The 14454-nt window shown below is 41.4% G+C and overlaps 1 protein-coding gene across 4 annotated transcripts in view; it reads right to left on the bottom strand.

The window, feature by feature from the left end:
- Positions 1–14454, bottom strand: part of MMP16 (matrix metallopeptidase 16) — a 161726-nt gene that overhangs the window by 25333 nt on the left and 121939 nt on the right. For all 4 annotated transcript variants that reach the window (XM_036337503.1, XM_036337504.1, XM_036337505.1 and 1 more), the window contains one exon: positions 2592–2803. In XM_036337503.1, the coding sequence (XP_036193396.1) occupies positions 2592–2803 (212 nt within the window). The remainder of the gene's footprint in view (positions 1–2591; positions 2804–14454) is intronic.

Genomic DNA, 14454 nt, shown 5'->3' on the forward strand with positions numbered 1-14454 from the left:
TTCCTGCACGCTCACTGGCTGAAGTAGACTGTGAAGCTCACCTTTCTCTGGAAACTGCCTTTACCTCTTTTTGGTGGTGAGCCTGAGTGTGAGAAACACAGTCTAGAATCAGGAGACCCGTGATCAACGACTGCTTACAAACCTGGTCATGGGGTAGAGGACAGCTTTTCTGATTCTGTTTTCTCATTTGTAAGACAGAGACTAGCATCCATCTTGCATTTTTATTCCAAGTTTTTGAGATTAAAATGCCCAGCATACACCCAGGCACATGTGAATGACCCAGAGTCCACGGGGCCTGTGAGCTAAGAGGGGGTCTCCCCAGGCACGCTCTCTTCCCTTTGATCAAATCTTCCGCATTTCTGAGTGTGTCATTGGTTACTTTGTGCTGCCAATACCACATCTATATTTTCTCCCTCAGCACACGGACTTCCCAGTACACCAAACGCTAGTCTCCTTATCATGCCCAGGAAATTAGACTCCGCGTAGCCAGTGTGGCCTGTTTCTCCTGATCCTACAAGAACTGAAGCTCCCAACTGCCTCGCTCCCACAGCACGAGCTCCCGGCAGGGCCATGGTGCCCGGGACGCTCTGGCACATGCTGCTGCTCGTGGGAACTGGGGGATGAGTTCAGAAATTATGAAATTACGTGACAAATCCATCGGCAGGTGGAGCGTAAAAGACTGGAACGCCTGCCAGAAGTTATCTTCAACAGAAGTAATTCTTAGAAAAAAGCAGAGACCAGTGGAACCAGAAGTTAACTTCCGGGAGAGGCTAGAACAGCCGTGGGCAAACTACGGCCCGCGGGCTGGATCCGGCCCGTTTGAAATGAATAAAACTAAAAAAAAAAAAAAAAGACCGTACCCTTTTATGTAATGATGTTTACTTTGAATTTATATTAGTTCACACAAACACTCCATCCGGCCCTCCAGTCCAGTTTAAAAACCCATTGTGGCCCTCGAGTCAAAAAGTTTGCCCACCCCTGGGCTAGAAGCTCTTTCCTGTAGAGCAGGTCGCCAACCCGTGGTCTGCGCACCACTGGTGTCCGTGAGGTCGGAAAGGCTGGCGACCGCTGCTATAGAGTTTTGATGAAGTTAACGGGGAGCAGGGGAGGGGGGGGGGGTCGAGAAGAATTCAAACACGGGTGATTCTCATACACCTGTCTTGCTAACGGAAATAACGGCTCCTGCGTGCTCCCCGAGAGGTGGCCCAGCGACCTTCCATTCCCCGGATCCTGGACCAGCACCTCGTCAGGGGCTCACTCCTCACTCGGCTCCCAGTGAGCAGAGCAGGGAGTCGGCGAGAAGGAGCGTCAGACATGAAGACCCGCGTCGCCTCCGAGAGTGCGGTCTAAGGGCTCTAACAGGGGCTCAGAGCCCAGACTCCGTGCCGTCGCCGTGAGGTGGGCACGTCGGTCACACACTACGACACCAGGGGGTGACGACCGGAGTTCAAACTCAGCCAAAAGGGCGGAAGCAGAATCCCTCGCTTGTCATCGGGCAACTTGCAGGATAAACAGAAATGACCTCATAAGCTTTTTACTGGACTCCTTGCATCGTAATTCATTAATCTGCTTAAAGCGGGCGGGAGACAGCTGCTGGAGCGCTGCAGGACCTTCCAGAACGCGGGAATCTGCCCCGGGGCGGCAGGGTGCACAGTCCACCAATCACACCCTCGCACCAGGAAGGGAGCAGAGCGCTCTGTCTGTAAACATTACATGAAATCTGTCTTTCTACGTACAGCCCCTGGCAGATAGGAAACCCTGCATAAGTCGGAAAATATTTCACTATTTATTGATTTGTGAGCACCAAAAATGAGGGCACATTATTTTTAAATGGATGCTATTGGTAAAAATGTGGCACTTTTAATACTCTAATGCTAACGTAAAACATGTTTTTCATTAATCTTTAAGATCAGTTTACAAATATTGAGGGAGAAAATGACTTTTCAGTATTATTCTATATTCACATTTCAATATTATGTGACTTCCTTTACTACATTGTGTATTAGTGTGATTGAGAACCGATGGCATTAAAAAGCACATTTATCAAAATGTAGAATCTGTTTTAGCTTCTAACCTTTAAGAGATAATGTGGACTAGGTAAGCACAGACGCCTGACTCGAGAACACATCAGTGTGTGTGTGTGTGTGTGTGTGTGTGTGTGTGTGTGTGAAATGAGAGGGACGCCTCGTAGAGAACAATCAGCTCACAGGCCTCAGGAGACCAGGTCAGTGCTCTCCTGGACACCACGACAGGGATCTCCTCCAGACGGGCCTGCACTGGCGCCTCCGGGACCTCACCGGCAGCTCCTCGCGGGGTGTCCACTGGGCTGGCCGTCTGTTCCCAGGGCGGCATTTCCTCACCCTCACCTCCCAGCACCTCGGCAGCTCCGGTGAGTGCGCCCGGCAATAGGTGGTGCCGTGTCTTTGCTAGACACTGACGCCCATGGGTGCCTTTAGTTTTTAAGACGCTTTTGTGAACCTTCTGATTGTGAGCCGTCTGGGAAGGTGGCGTTAGAAGGCACGAGGACTGATTTTCGAAAGCTACACCGTGGACCCTTCAACTGCCCGTGAAATGAGAAACCCAGCTCCTACCTTGAACACAAACATCTCCCGGCGGAGGACGGCCAGCGTGTTGAAGTTGCCTTCGCAGATGCTGGGCTTGGCCCCGGGGTAGGCAGGCCGGCCGGTGGGCGGCCGCGGCGGCTTGGGTCTGTCGTTCCTGCGGGGGTCAGCTGGGGGCACGGAGCGGTGCGGGGGTGCTGTGGGCAGAGGTCTGGTCGGTGGGGGGGTCTTGTCCGGCGGACCTGAGGGAACAGGAGGACAGCACTGGCTCATTTAAAGCTGGGGGTCTGGACAACGTGCCCCGAGAGACCGCCGTCCGCAGAGGCACATGCAAGGGGCCTTTACATCGTGCATTTCTTAGAAGCAAACTGTCTGACCCAACGCACCATGACCGCGTCGCTCGGAAACCGGGTGCACAGGCTCCCTCGGGGCCCAGCAGCCAGGCTTTCCTTCGTTAACCTTTAACGACAGTTTTCAGAGCTTCGCCACAGGTCTCTGTGGAAAAGCTGTTTTCAAATCCCTCTTGGAAGAAGGTGGTATATAAATAATAAATAAATGAAAATGAATACTGGAACCTCACATGTAAGCGCCACCAATGTTTATCCTAGGTTTCCAGGGACAATGATTCTATGCAAATATTTCTAAAACATAAACATTAACGAATTAGTGCTATGTCTCCAATTATAGTTTATAATCTTTTCCTGACTCTTACCATTCCCTTCTCAGGAAATGCTTGGACCAATTGCTAGAACAGTTTCATGTGAATACAGAATCGGAAACTCCCTCTGATTAAGGCACCACCAGGAACATCAATGCAGAAGGGTTTCTAAAGAGAGGGCTCTGAATCCAGCCAAAGTTTACACATGGAATTTGGTGCAGATGCAAATCATCATTCCTCGAGGGATTTGTGTTTCTACAAAGAAGCAGTGACAGAGAGATTAAAAATGGTGCCCTAGCTGGTTTGGCTTAGTGGATAGAGAGAGCATTGGCCTACAAACTGAAGGGTCCCAGATTTGATTCTGGTCAAGGGCACATGCCTGGGTTGCAGGCCCGATCCCCAATAGAGGGTGTGCAGGAGACAGCTGATCAATGATTCTCTCTCATCATTGATGTTTCTTTTTCTATTATTATGATGATGATGATGAAAAACATATAAAATACAATATTCCATCTCCCCCCCCACCCATTGTAGTTCACATTCAATATTATCCTGTATTAGTTTCAGGTGCACAACACTGTGGTCAGACAATCATATACTCTACAGAGCAGTGCCCTGATAGTGCAAATACCCCCTGGCACGTACTTAGCTATTACAATGTTATTTTTTTCCTCCATTCACCTCTCTCCTGCCACTCCCACCCCCAGCAAATGCCCTCACCCCCTAGTGACTCTAGGGACTATGCCCATGGGTAATGCTCATACGCCTGCATACAAGTCCTTTGGTTGATCTCTTACCCTCACCCCACGCCTTCCCTCATAGTTTGGACAGTCTATTCCATGCTTCTCTGTCTCTGGCTCTATTTTTGTTCATCGGTTTATGTTGTTCATTATATTCCACAAATGAGTGAGATCATGTGGTATTTATCTTTCTCTAATTGGCTTATTTCACTTAGCATAACACTCTCCAGGTCCATCCATGATGTTGCAAATGGTAAGAATTCCTTCTTTTTTGCAGCAGCGTAGTGTTCAATTATGTAGATGTACCACAGTTTTTTAATTCACTCATCTGCTGATGGGCACTTAGGCTGTTTCCAAATCTTAGCTATGGTGAATTGTGCTGCTATGAACATAGGGGTGCATATATCCTTTTTGATTGGTGTTTCTAGTTTCTTGGGATATATTCCTAGAAGTGGGATCACTGGGTCAAATGGGAGTTCCATTTTTAATTTTTTGAGGAAACTCCCTACTGTTTTCCACAGTGGCTGCAACAGTCTGCATTCCACCAGCAGTGCACGAGAGTTCCTTTTTCTCCACATCCTTGCCAGCACTTGTCCTTTGCTGATTTGTTGATGATAGCCATTCTGACAGGTGTGAGATGGTACCTCATGGTCATTTCAATTTGCATCTCTCAGATGATTAGTGACTTTGAGCATGTTTTCATATGCCTCTTGGCCTTCTGTATGTCTTTTGGAAAGTATCTATTTAGGTCCTTTGCCCATTTTTTTTTGATTAGGTTGTTTATCTTCCTCTGGTTAAGTTATATGAGCTCCCTATAAATTTTGGAGATTAGACTCTCATCTGAGATAACATTGGCAAATATGTTCTCCCATGCAGTGGGCTTTCTTGTTGTTTTGTTGATGGTTTCTTTTGATGGTTTTCTTTTGTCCCATTTGTTTATTTTCTCTTTAATTTCCATTGCCCTAGGAGCTGTATGGGTAAAGATATTGCTACAACAAATGTCTGATATTTTGCTGCCTGTGGTTTTCTCTAAGGTTTTTATGGTTCCCTGTCTTACGTTTAAGTCCTTTATCCATTTTGAGTTTATTTTTGTCTATGGTGTAAGTTGGTGACCTAGTTTCATTTTTTTTGCATAAATCTGTCCAATTTTCCCAACACCATTTATTGAACAGACTGTCTTGACTCCATTTTATGCTCTTGCCTCCTTTGTCAAATATTAATTGAGCATAATGGCTTGGGTTGATTTCTGGGTTCTCTGTTCTGTTCCATTGGTCTATATGTCTGTTCTTGTGCCAGTACCAGGCAGTTTTGAGAACCGTGGCTTGGTAATACAGCTTGATATCTGGTATTATGATCCCTCCAACTTTGTTCTTCTTTCTCAGGATTGTTGTGGCTATTCGGGGTCTCTTTTATTCCAGATTAATTTTTGGAGAGTTTGTTCTAGGTCTGTGAAATATGCTGTTGGTATCTTAATGTGGATTGCATTGAATTTATAGATTGCTTTGGGTAGTATGGACATTGTAATGATGTTGATTCTTCCAATTCATGAACACAGTGTATTCTTCCATTTGTTTATGTCCTCCTATATTTCTTTTTAAAGCATCCTGTAGTTTTCCGAGTACAGGTCTTTTACCTCCTTAGTTAACTTTATTCCTAGAATCTTAATTTTTTTGTTGCAATGGTAAATGGGATTGCTTTTTAAATTTCTCTTTCTGTAAGTTCATTATTGATGTATAAAAAAGCAATAGATTTCTGGGTGTTAATTTTGTATCCTACTACATTACTGAATTCATTTATTAAGTCTAATAGTTTTTTGATGGAGTCTTTAGGGTTTTCTATGTACAATATCATGTCATCTGTGAATAATGACAGTTTTACTTCTTCTTTTCCAATTTGGATGCCTTTTATTTCTTCTTCTTGTCTAATTGCTTTGGCTAGCACTTCCAGTATTATGTCAAACAGGAGTGGTGAGAGTGGGGATCCTTGTTTTGTTCCTGTTCTTAGAGGAAATGGTTTTAGTTTTTGTCTATTTAGTATAATGTAGGCTGTAGGTCTGCCATATAAGGCTTTTATTATGTTAAGGTATAACCCCTCTATTCCCACTTTGCTGAGGGTTATCAAGAAAGGATGTTGGATTTTGTCAAATGCTTTTTTTGCATCAATTGATATGACTATGTGATGTTTATTTCTCAATTTATTTATGTGATGTATCATGTTTATTGATTTACGAATATTGTACCATCTTTGCATCCCCAGAATAAGTCCCACTTGGTCATGGTGTATGATCTTCCTAATGTATTGCTGGATCTGATTTGCTAGGACTTTGTTAGGACATCTATGTTCATCAGGGATATTGACCTGTAATTCTCTTTCTTTGTGGTGTCTTTATCTGGCTTTTGGATTAGGATAATGCTGGCTTCATAGAAAGAGCTGGGAAGTGTTCCTTCCTCTTGAATTTTTTGGAATAGTCTGAGAAGGATAGGTTTTAGTTCTTCTTTGAATTTGGTAAAACTCCCCTGTGAAGCCATCTGGTCCAGTGCTTTTGTTTGCTGGAAGTTGGGTTTTTTGTTTGTTTGTTTTTGTTTTTTTGTTTTTTTATTACTGCTTCAATTTCCTCCATAGTTATTGGCCTATTCAGACTTTTTGATTCTTCCTGATTGAGTTTTGGAAGGTCATATATTTCTAGGAATATGTCCATTTCTTCTAGGTTATCCAGTTTGTTGAAATAGAGTTTTTCATAGTATTTTTTAAACAATCCTTTGTATTTCTGAGGGGTCTGTTGTTATTTTGCCTCTTTCATTTCTGATTTTGTTTATTTGGGTCCTCTCTCTTTACTTCTTGGTGACCCTGGGTAAGATTCATCAATCTTGTTTATCCTTTCAAAGAACCAGCTCTTGGTTTCATTGATCTTTTATATTGTTTATTTTGGACTCTATGTTATTTATTTCCACTCTGATCTTTATTATTTCCTTCCTTCTGCTCACTCTGGGCTTTTCTTGCTGCTCTATTTCTAATTCTTTAAGTTGTAGGGTTAGGTAATTTATTACAAATTTTTCTTGTTTTTTAGATAGTCCTGTTTTTTAGATAGGACTCTCAGGACTGCTTTCACTGTGTCCCATAGATTTTGGATTTTTGTGTTTTCATTGTCATTCGTTTCCAGGATGTTTTTAATTTCTTCTTTGATCTCTTTGGTAACCCAATCATTGTTTAATAGTATGATATTTAGCCTCCAAGTGTTTGAATTTTTTTATTGTTTTTATTGTAGTTGATTTCTAATATTATGTCATTGTGGTTTGAGAAGATGCTTGATATGATTTCAATCTTCTTGAATTGGGAGAGACTTTGCCTGTGTCTCAATATGTGGTCTATTTTTGAGAATGTCCCATGTGCACTTGAGAAGAATGTATATTCTGTAGCTTGTGTGTGAAATGTTCTGAAGATGTCAATTAAGACCATCTGATCTAGTGAGTCATTTAGGATTGCTGTTTATTTGATGATTTTTTGTCTAGAGAATTTATCCAGTGATGTCAATGGGGTACTAAAGTCCCCTACTATGATTGTATTGCTGTTAATCTCTCCTTTGATACCCTCCAGAAGTTTTTTATGTATTTGGGTGATCCTACATTTGGAGCATATATGTTTATCAGAGTTATATCCTCTTGTTGTAGCGATCCTTTTAGTATTATGAAGTGGCCTTCCTTTTCTCTTGTTATGGCCCTCACTTTGAGGCCTATTTTGTGAGATATAAGTATTGCTACCCCAGCTTTTTTTTCATTTCCATTTGCCTGAAATATATTTTTCTATTCCTTCACTTTCAGTCTGTGTGAGTCCCTTGTTCTGATTTCGATCTCTTGTAGACAGTATATGTATAGGTTATGTTTTCTTATCCATTCAGCCACTTAATGTCTTTTGATTGGAGCATTTAATCCATTTATGTTTATGGTTATTATTGATAGGTCCTTGTTTGTAGCCATCTTCATTCTTTGTGCCTGTATTCTTTCTTGCCTTTTTATTTCTTCTTTTTACAATAGCCCCTTTGGCATTTATTGCATTGCTGGCTTGGTAGTGATAGCCCCTTTGGCATTTATTGCATTGCTGGCTTGGTAGTGAAAAACTCCCTTAGACTTTCTTTGTCTAAAAAGCTCCTAATTTCCCCTTCAATGAGAATCACAGCCTTGCTGGATAGAGTATTCTTGGATTTGGTCCCTTGCTTTGCAATGCTTTGTATACTTCATTCCATTTCCTTCTGGCCTGATGTGTTTCTGTTGAAAAATCATTTGATAGTCTAATGGGAGATCCCTTGTACATAACTTTCTGTCTCTCTCTTGCAGCCTTTAAGATTCTCTCTTTGTCATTAACGTTTGCCATTGTAATTATAACATGTCTTGTGTGGGTCTTTTCGGGTTCATCTTGTTTAGGACTCTGTGCTTGTGTGACATTTTTTTTCCCCAAATCAGGGATGTTTTCTGTCATTATTTCTTCAAATAGGTTTTCTAATCCTTGCTCCTCTTCTTGTCATTCTGGCATGCCTATTAAATGGATGTTACTTTGTTTCATTTTGTCCCAAAGCTCTCCTCCTGCTTTCTAATTTTTTTCTCCAATAGCTGTTCAGATTGGGTGTTTTGCTGCCCTATCTTCTAATTCACTAATTCGGTCCTCCACTTCTTCTAGTCTATTGTTGAAAACTTCCATTGTGTTTCTTATTGTAGCTATATCATTTTTTATTTCCTCCCGATTCTTACATAAGTTGTTGATTTTTCTCATCCATCTGGTTTATGAACAGTATGACCATTACTCTGAATTCTTTTTCTGACATATTGCATGCCTATGTTTCATTTAGTTTCTTTTCTGGGAATGCCTCCTTTTCTTTCTGTTGGGGGTTGTTTTTTATCTCCCCATTCCTGCTAAAACTGGTCCAAAGCTCGCTGGCTGGATGTGCAAGGCTGGGCTGACACCTTGGTCTTGGGGGGCAGGGAATGCAGACAGAGGCTTGCCTGTGGGACTTACAGGGCAGGAGCCGACTCCTCGGTCTTAGAGATAGGGAACTCAGCCAGAAACTCACCTGTGGGACCACAAGGGCCGGGGCAATGCTGCAGGCTTGGCAGGTGGGAAAAAGTTCAAGACTCACCAGCAGGATGCTTGGGAACTACACAATGGGCTGGCGGGAGACAAGTGCACTCAGGGACCCACAGGAGCCCACATCCAGGAGGCTGGAATTCGGGTGTCTGGGTCTGCAGCTGAGGTAGAAGATCTTTGGCTGGAGTGCCTATAGGGCTCAGGATGGCGTCTGAGGCTAGTCTGGGTGGTGGTGAGGCTGGGCTCCTAGTCACAACAGCTCTCTCCTTCAAGATGGTGTGGTTTCTGTCAAGCCGGCCATCCTGGGAGTGATTTCAGCAGTAGCAGAGGCTCTCTGTCTAGGATAGGCTGGTCTGCCAGCCCCTGGACGTCCTGCAGGGTCTAACTGTCCCTCACTCACACACACACCACACACGTCCACACATTCCCCTTTCGCTCCCTCACTCACTCACACTCCCTGTCTTTTCCATTCTGCTGGCCACCATCTTCCTATCTCATCATCATTGATGTTTCTATCTCTCTCGTGCCCTCTCCCTTCCTCTCTGAAATCAATAAAACTATATTTTAAAAAATGGCAGTAGAGTAAGTGGATGCTGCACAGACATGCTCCCAGGACCAAACTAGAATTACAACTAAAATATAGGAATAATACCCTAACTGGTTTGGCTCAGTGGATAGAGCATTGGCCTACAGACTGAAAGGTCCCAGGTTCAATTCCGGTCATGGGCATGTACCTTAGTTGCAGGCACATTCCCAGTAGGAGGTGTGCAGGAGGCAGCTGATCAATGTTTCTCTCTCACCAATGTTTCTAACTCTCTATCCCTCTCTCTTCCTCTCTGTAAAAAATCAATAAAATATGTTAAAAAAATAAAATAAAATATAGGAATACTCCCTGAATAATCAACTGAAGACTTCCTGGAGAGAACCCTCATAACCAAGGATGGAAAGTGGAGACCGCATAGAGACTGAAGTTTCAGAGGGATATCTCAAATGTGGGGTGTTGCCACTGAGAACTCTGGGGGTTAATCCCCAAGCTGGGCCCCCCATCAGAGAGCACCAAAACTGAGAAGGGTATGCACGTAACAACTGGCAGTGAAAAGCAGCAGGGTTGCAGTCTGCAAGGAAGAGACAACTGTTAATGTAGACACCCTCTTAAAGGGGCAATGCACAAAAGCTGTGGAGCCATCCACCTTGTGCTCTGGCAGAGGGAAGGCAGAGTGGACTGGAGCTGTGTGAGCAGAAACCAGTGTTGGAGGCTCTGGGATTAGACCTCAGAAGGCAGACACCCTGGTTTCATATGCTGAGTCATTCCCTCACACTGTGGAGGTCATCTATCTCATGCAGACAATTGCTATCTAGGCTGTTTTGCCTGGGGAAGACAGGTTACCCACCTTGGGAAACACCTTGTCTCATGGTGTGGAGTTGCTGAGGCCCATTAAGAGACTGAGAATAACAATTTGCCTCCAGGTAAAGCAAGTGCCCCACCCTGATGGGAAAAACTCTCACACCTGTGGATAATTGCCTGAGGGCTATTCAAGACTAAATCCAATCAATCTGCAAGAGGAGGCTGTCTCTGAAGGTGTTGAGTCTTTGTCAGAAACAACAATTGAGTCCTAGCCGGTTTAGCTCAGTGGATAGAGTATTGGACTGGAGGGTCCCAGGTTCGATTCTGGTCAAGGGTGTATGCTCAGGTTGCAGGCTCAATTCTCAGGAGGGGGCATGTGGGAAGCAACTGATCAATGATTCTCTCTCATCATTGATGTGTCTCTCTCCCCCTCCTCTCTCTCTCTCCCCTCCCTTCCCTTCCTCTCTGAAATAAATAAAAATATATTAAAAAGGAAACAGTGGTTGACACTGTCCTAACTAGAGATTGAAAGGTGTATCAGATCTACTTAATAATCAATCACAAACCCAAACAGGCACTCAAAATGAGGAGAAAAAGAAATTACCTCCAAATGAAAGAACAAGAGAATTCTCCAGAAGAAGACATAAATGCAGTGGAGATAGAAAATTTATCTGACATAGAATTCAGAATAATGATGGTAAGATGTTCAACAGCATGAGAAAAGATACAGTAACTATGAAAACAGAAATAAAGAATGAGATAGCAAAATAAAGCCCACACTGGAAGGAATACATAGCAGATTAGGGGAGGCTGAGAATCGGATCAGTGAATTTGAGACAGGGTTGAAAAAAACCACTCAATCAGAGAACCAAAAAGAAAAATAAATAATTTAAAAAACACAGGAGGACAGCTTAAGGGAGTTGTGGGGCAATGGGAAACGTAACAATATTCACATAGCAGGTGTACCAGGTGAGGCAGAAAGGGCTAGAGAATGTGTTTGAAGAAATAATGGCCAAAAAAGTTCTCTAACCCGATGAAGGAAAAAATCTCACAAGTTCAGAGCACATAGAGTCTCAAACAAGGAGAACCCAAACAGGCTCACGCCCTGACACATCAAAATTAAAATGCCAAAAATTAAAGACAAAGAGAATCTTAAAGGTAGCAAGAGAAAAGCAAAGGGTTATCTACAAAGGGGCTCCCTTAAGGCTGACACCTGATTCCTCATCAGAAACTACAGGCCAGAAGGGAATGGCATGAAGTACTCAAGGAAATGGAAAGCAAGGATCTAAGACCAAGATTACTATATCCAGCAAGGCTATCATTCAAAATAAACAGTCAAATAAAAAGCTTCCCAGACAAAAAAAAAAAAAAAAAAAAAAAAAAAAAAAGGCTAAAGGAGTTTATCACAACCAAGCCAGCATTACAAGAAATGGTAAAGGGACTGCTGTAATGAGAAGAAAGAGAGAGAGGGAAACCTAGGCATACAGAATTAAAAAGGCAAGAAAAAAGAAAAGAAAAAAAATTAAAACGGCAATAAATAAGTACCTATTAATAATAACCTTAAATGTAAATGGATTAAATGCTCCAATCAAAAGGCATAGGGTAGCTGAGTAGATATGAAAACATGACCCAACTAAATGCTATCTACAAGAGACCCACCTCAGAACAAAACACTCACACAGAATGAGAGTGAAGGGATAGAAAAAAATTTTCCATGAAGAGGTAAAAGAAAAAAAAAATGCTGGTGTAGCAATACTCATATCTGACAAAATAGACTTCAAAAGGAAGGCCATCACAAGAGACAACAAAGGTCACTACATAATAATAGATCCAACAAGAGGATATAACCCCTATAAACATATATGCACCCAATATAGGAGCACCTAAATATATTTTTTAAAAAATATTTCTAGAGGACTTTAAGGAAGACATCGACAACAATACAGTCATAGTAGGGAATTTTAACACCCCTCTGACTTCACTGGATAGATCTTCCTGACAAAAAAAAAAAAATTAACAAGGAAACAGTGACCCTAAAGGACACACCAGGATCAGATGGGTTTAACTGAAATTTATAGAACATTTCGCCCCAAAGCTACAGAATATATATTCTTCTCAAGTGCTCATGGGTCATTCTCAAAGACAGACTACATGTTAGGACATAAAATAAGTCTCTACAAGTTCAAGAAGATGAAATCTTGTCAAACATCTACACAGATCACAGTGGAATGAAATTAGAAATCAACTACAGTAAAAACACCCAAAAACATTCAAACACCTGGAGGCTAAATAGCATGTTATGAAACAATGAATGGATTACCAATGAGATCAGAAAGAAATAAAAAACTTCCTAAAAACAAACGAAAATGAACACATAACAACCAAAAATCTATGGGACACAGCAAAAGCAGTCCCAAGAGGGAAGTTCATAGCACTAGAGGCCTACTTAAAAAACAAGAAAATTAATAATAAACTATTAACCCTCCAACTTAAAGAACAAAAGGAGAACAAGAAAAGCCCTAAGCAAAGAGAAGGGAGGAAATAATAAAGATTAGAGCAGAAATAAATGTCATAGAGACAAAAACAAAACAAAACAAAAAATCAATAAAACCAAGAGCTGGTTCTTTGAAAGGATAAACAAGATAATGAACCATTAGCCAGACTCATCAAAAAAAAAAGAGAGTGGACCCAAATAAATAAAATCAGTAATGAAAGTGGAGAAGTAACCACTGACACCACAGAAATACAAAGGATTGTAAGAAAATACTATGAACAAATGCCAACAAGCTGGACAACATGGATGAAATGGAAAAATTCCTAGAAAAATACAATCTCCTAAAACTGAATCAGGAAAAATCAGAAAACCTGAATAGTCCAATAACTACTGATGAAATTGAAGCAGTAATTAAAATGAATAAATAAAAGAAACAAATAAAAAATACTCCCAGCAAACAAAAGCTCTGGATTAGATGGCTTCACAGGGGAGTTTTACCAAATATTCAAAGAATTAACACCTATACTCCTAAAACTATTCCAAAAAAATCCAAGAGGGGGGAATACTTCAAAGCTCTTTTATGAGGCCAACATTATCCTAATCCAAAACCAGATAAAGACACTACAAATAAAGAGAATTATAGACCAATATCCCTGATGAACATAGATGCTAAAATCCTCAACAAAATATTAGTACATCAGATCCAGCAATATATTAAAAAGATCATACACCATAATCAAGTGGGATTTATTCCGGGGATGCAAGGCTGGTACAATATTTGCAAATCAATAAATGTGATACATAACATAAACAAATTGAAAGGCAAAAACTACATGATCATATCAATAGATGCAGAAAAAGCATTCAACAAAATCCAACATCCATTTTTGATAAAAACCTCAGTGAAGTGGAAATAGAGGGATCATATCTCAACATAATAAAAGCCAAATATGACAAACCTGCAGCCAATATCATACTCAATGGGCAAAAACAAAAACCATTTCCCCTAAGAACAGGAACAAGACAGGGATGTCCACTTTCATCACTCTTATTCAACATAGCACTGGAAGTCACAGCCACAGCCACCAAACAAGAAGAAGAAGTAAAAAGTATCCACATTGGAAAAGAGTAAGGAAATCTGTCCTTATTTGCAGATGACATGATATTGTACAGAGCAAAACCTAAAGACTCCACCAAAAAACTACTAGTCTTAATAAATAAATTTGGCAATGTAGCAGGATGCAAAATCAACACCCAAAAATCAATAGCTTTTTTTTATACACCAATAATGAATTCTCAGAAAGAGAAACTAAACAAATAATCCCATTTACCACTGCAACAATAATAATAAGATACCGAGGAATAAACTTAACCAAGGAGGCAAAAGACCTGTACTCAGAAAACTATAAGACTTTGAAAAGAGAGATAGAAGATGACATAAACAAGTGGAAGAATATACAGTGGGGCCTTGACTTACGAGTTTAATTCCTTCCGTGACAGAGCTTGTAACTCAAATTACTCGTATGTCAAATCATTAAATGAACAAGTGAGACACATGATGCTGGGCTGATGTTATGGCG

Source organism: Myotis myotis, unplaced genomic scaffold (assembly GCF_014108235.1).
Source record: "Myotis myotis isolate mMyoMyo1 unplaced genomic scaffold, mMyoMyo1.p scaffold_m19_p_16, whole genome shotgun sequence".
NCBI classification, from domain to species: domain Eukaryota; kingdom Metazoa; phylum Chordata; class Mammalia; order Chiroptera; family Vespertilionidae; genus Myotis; species Myotis myotis.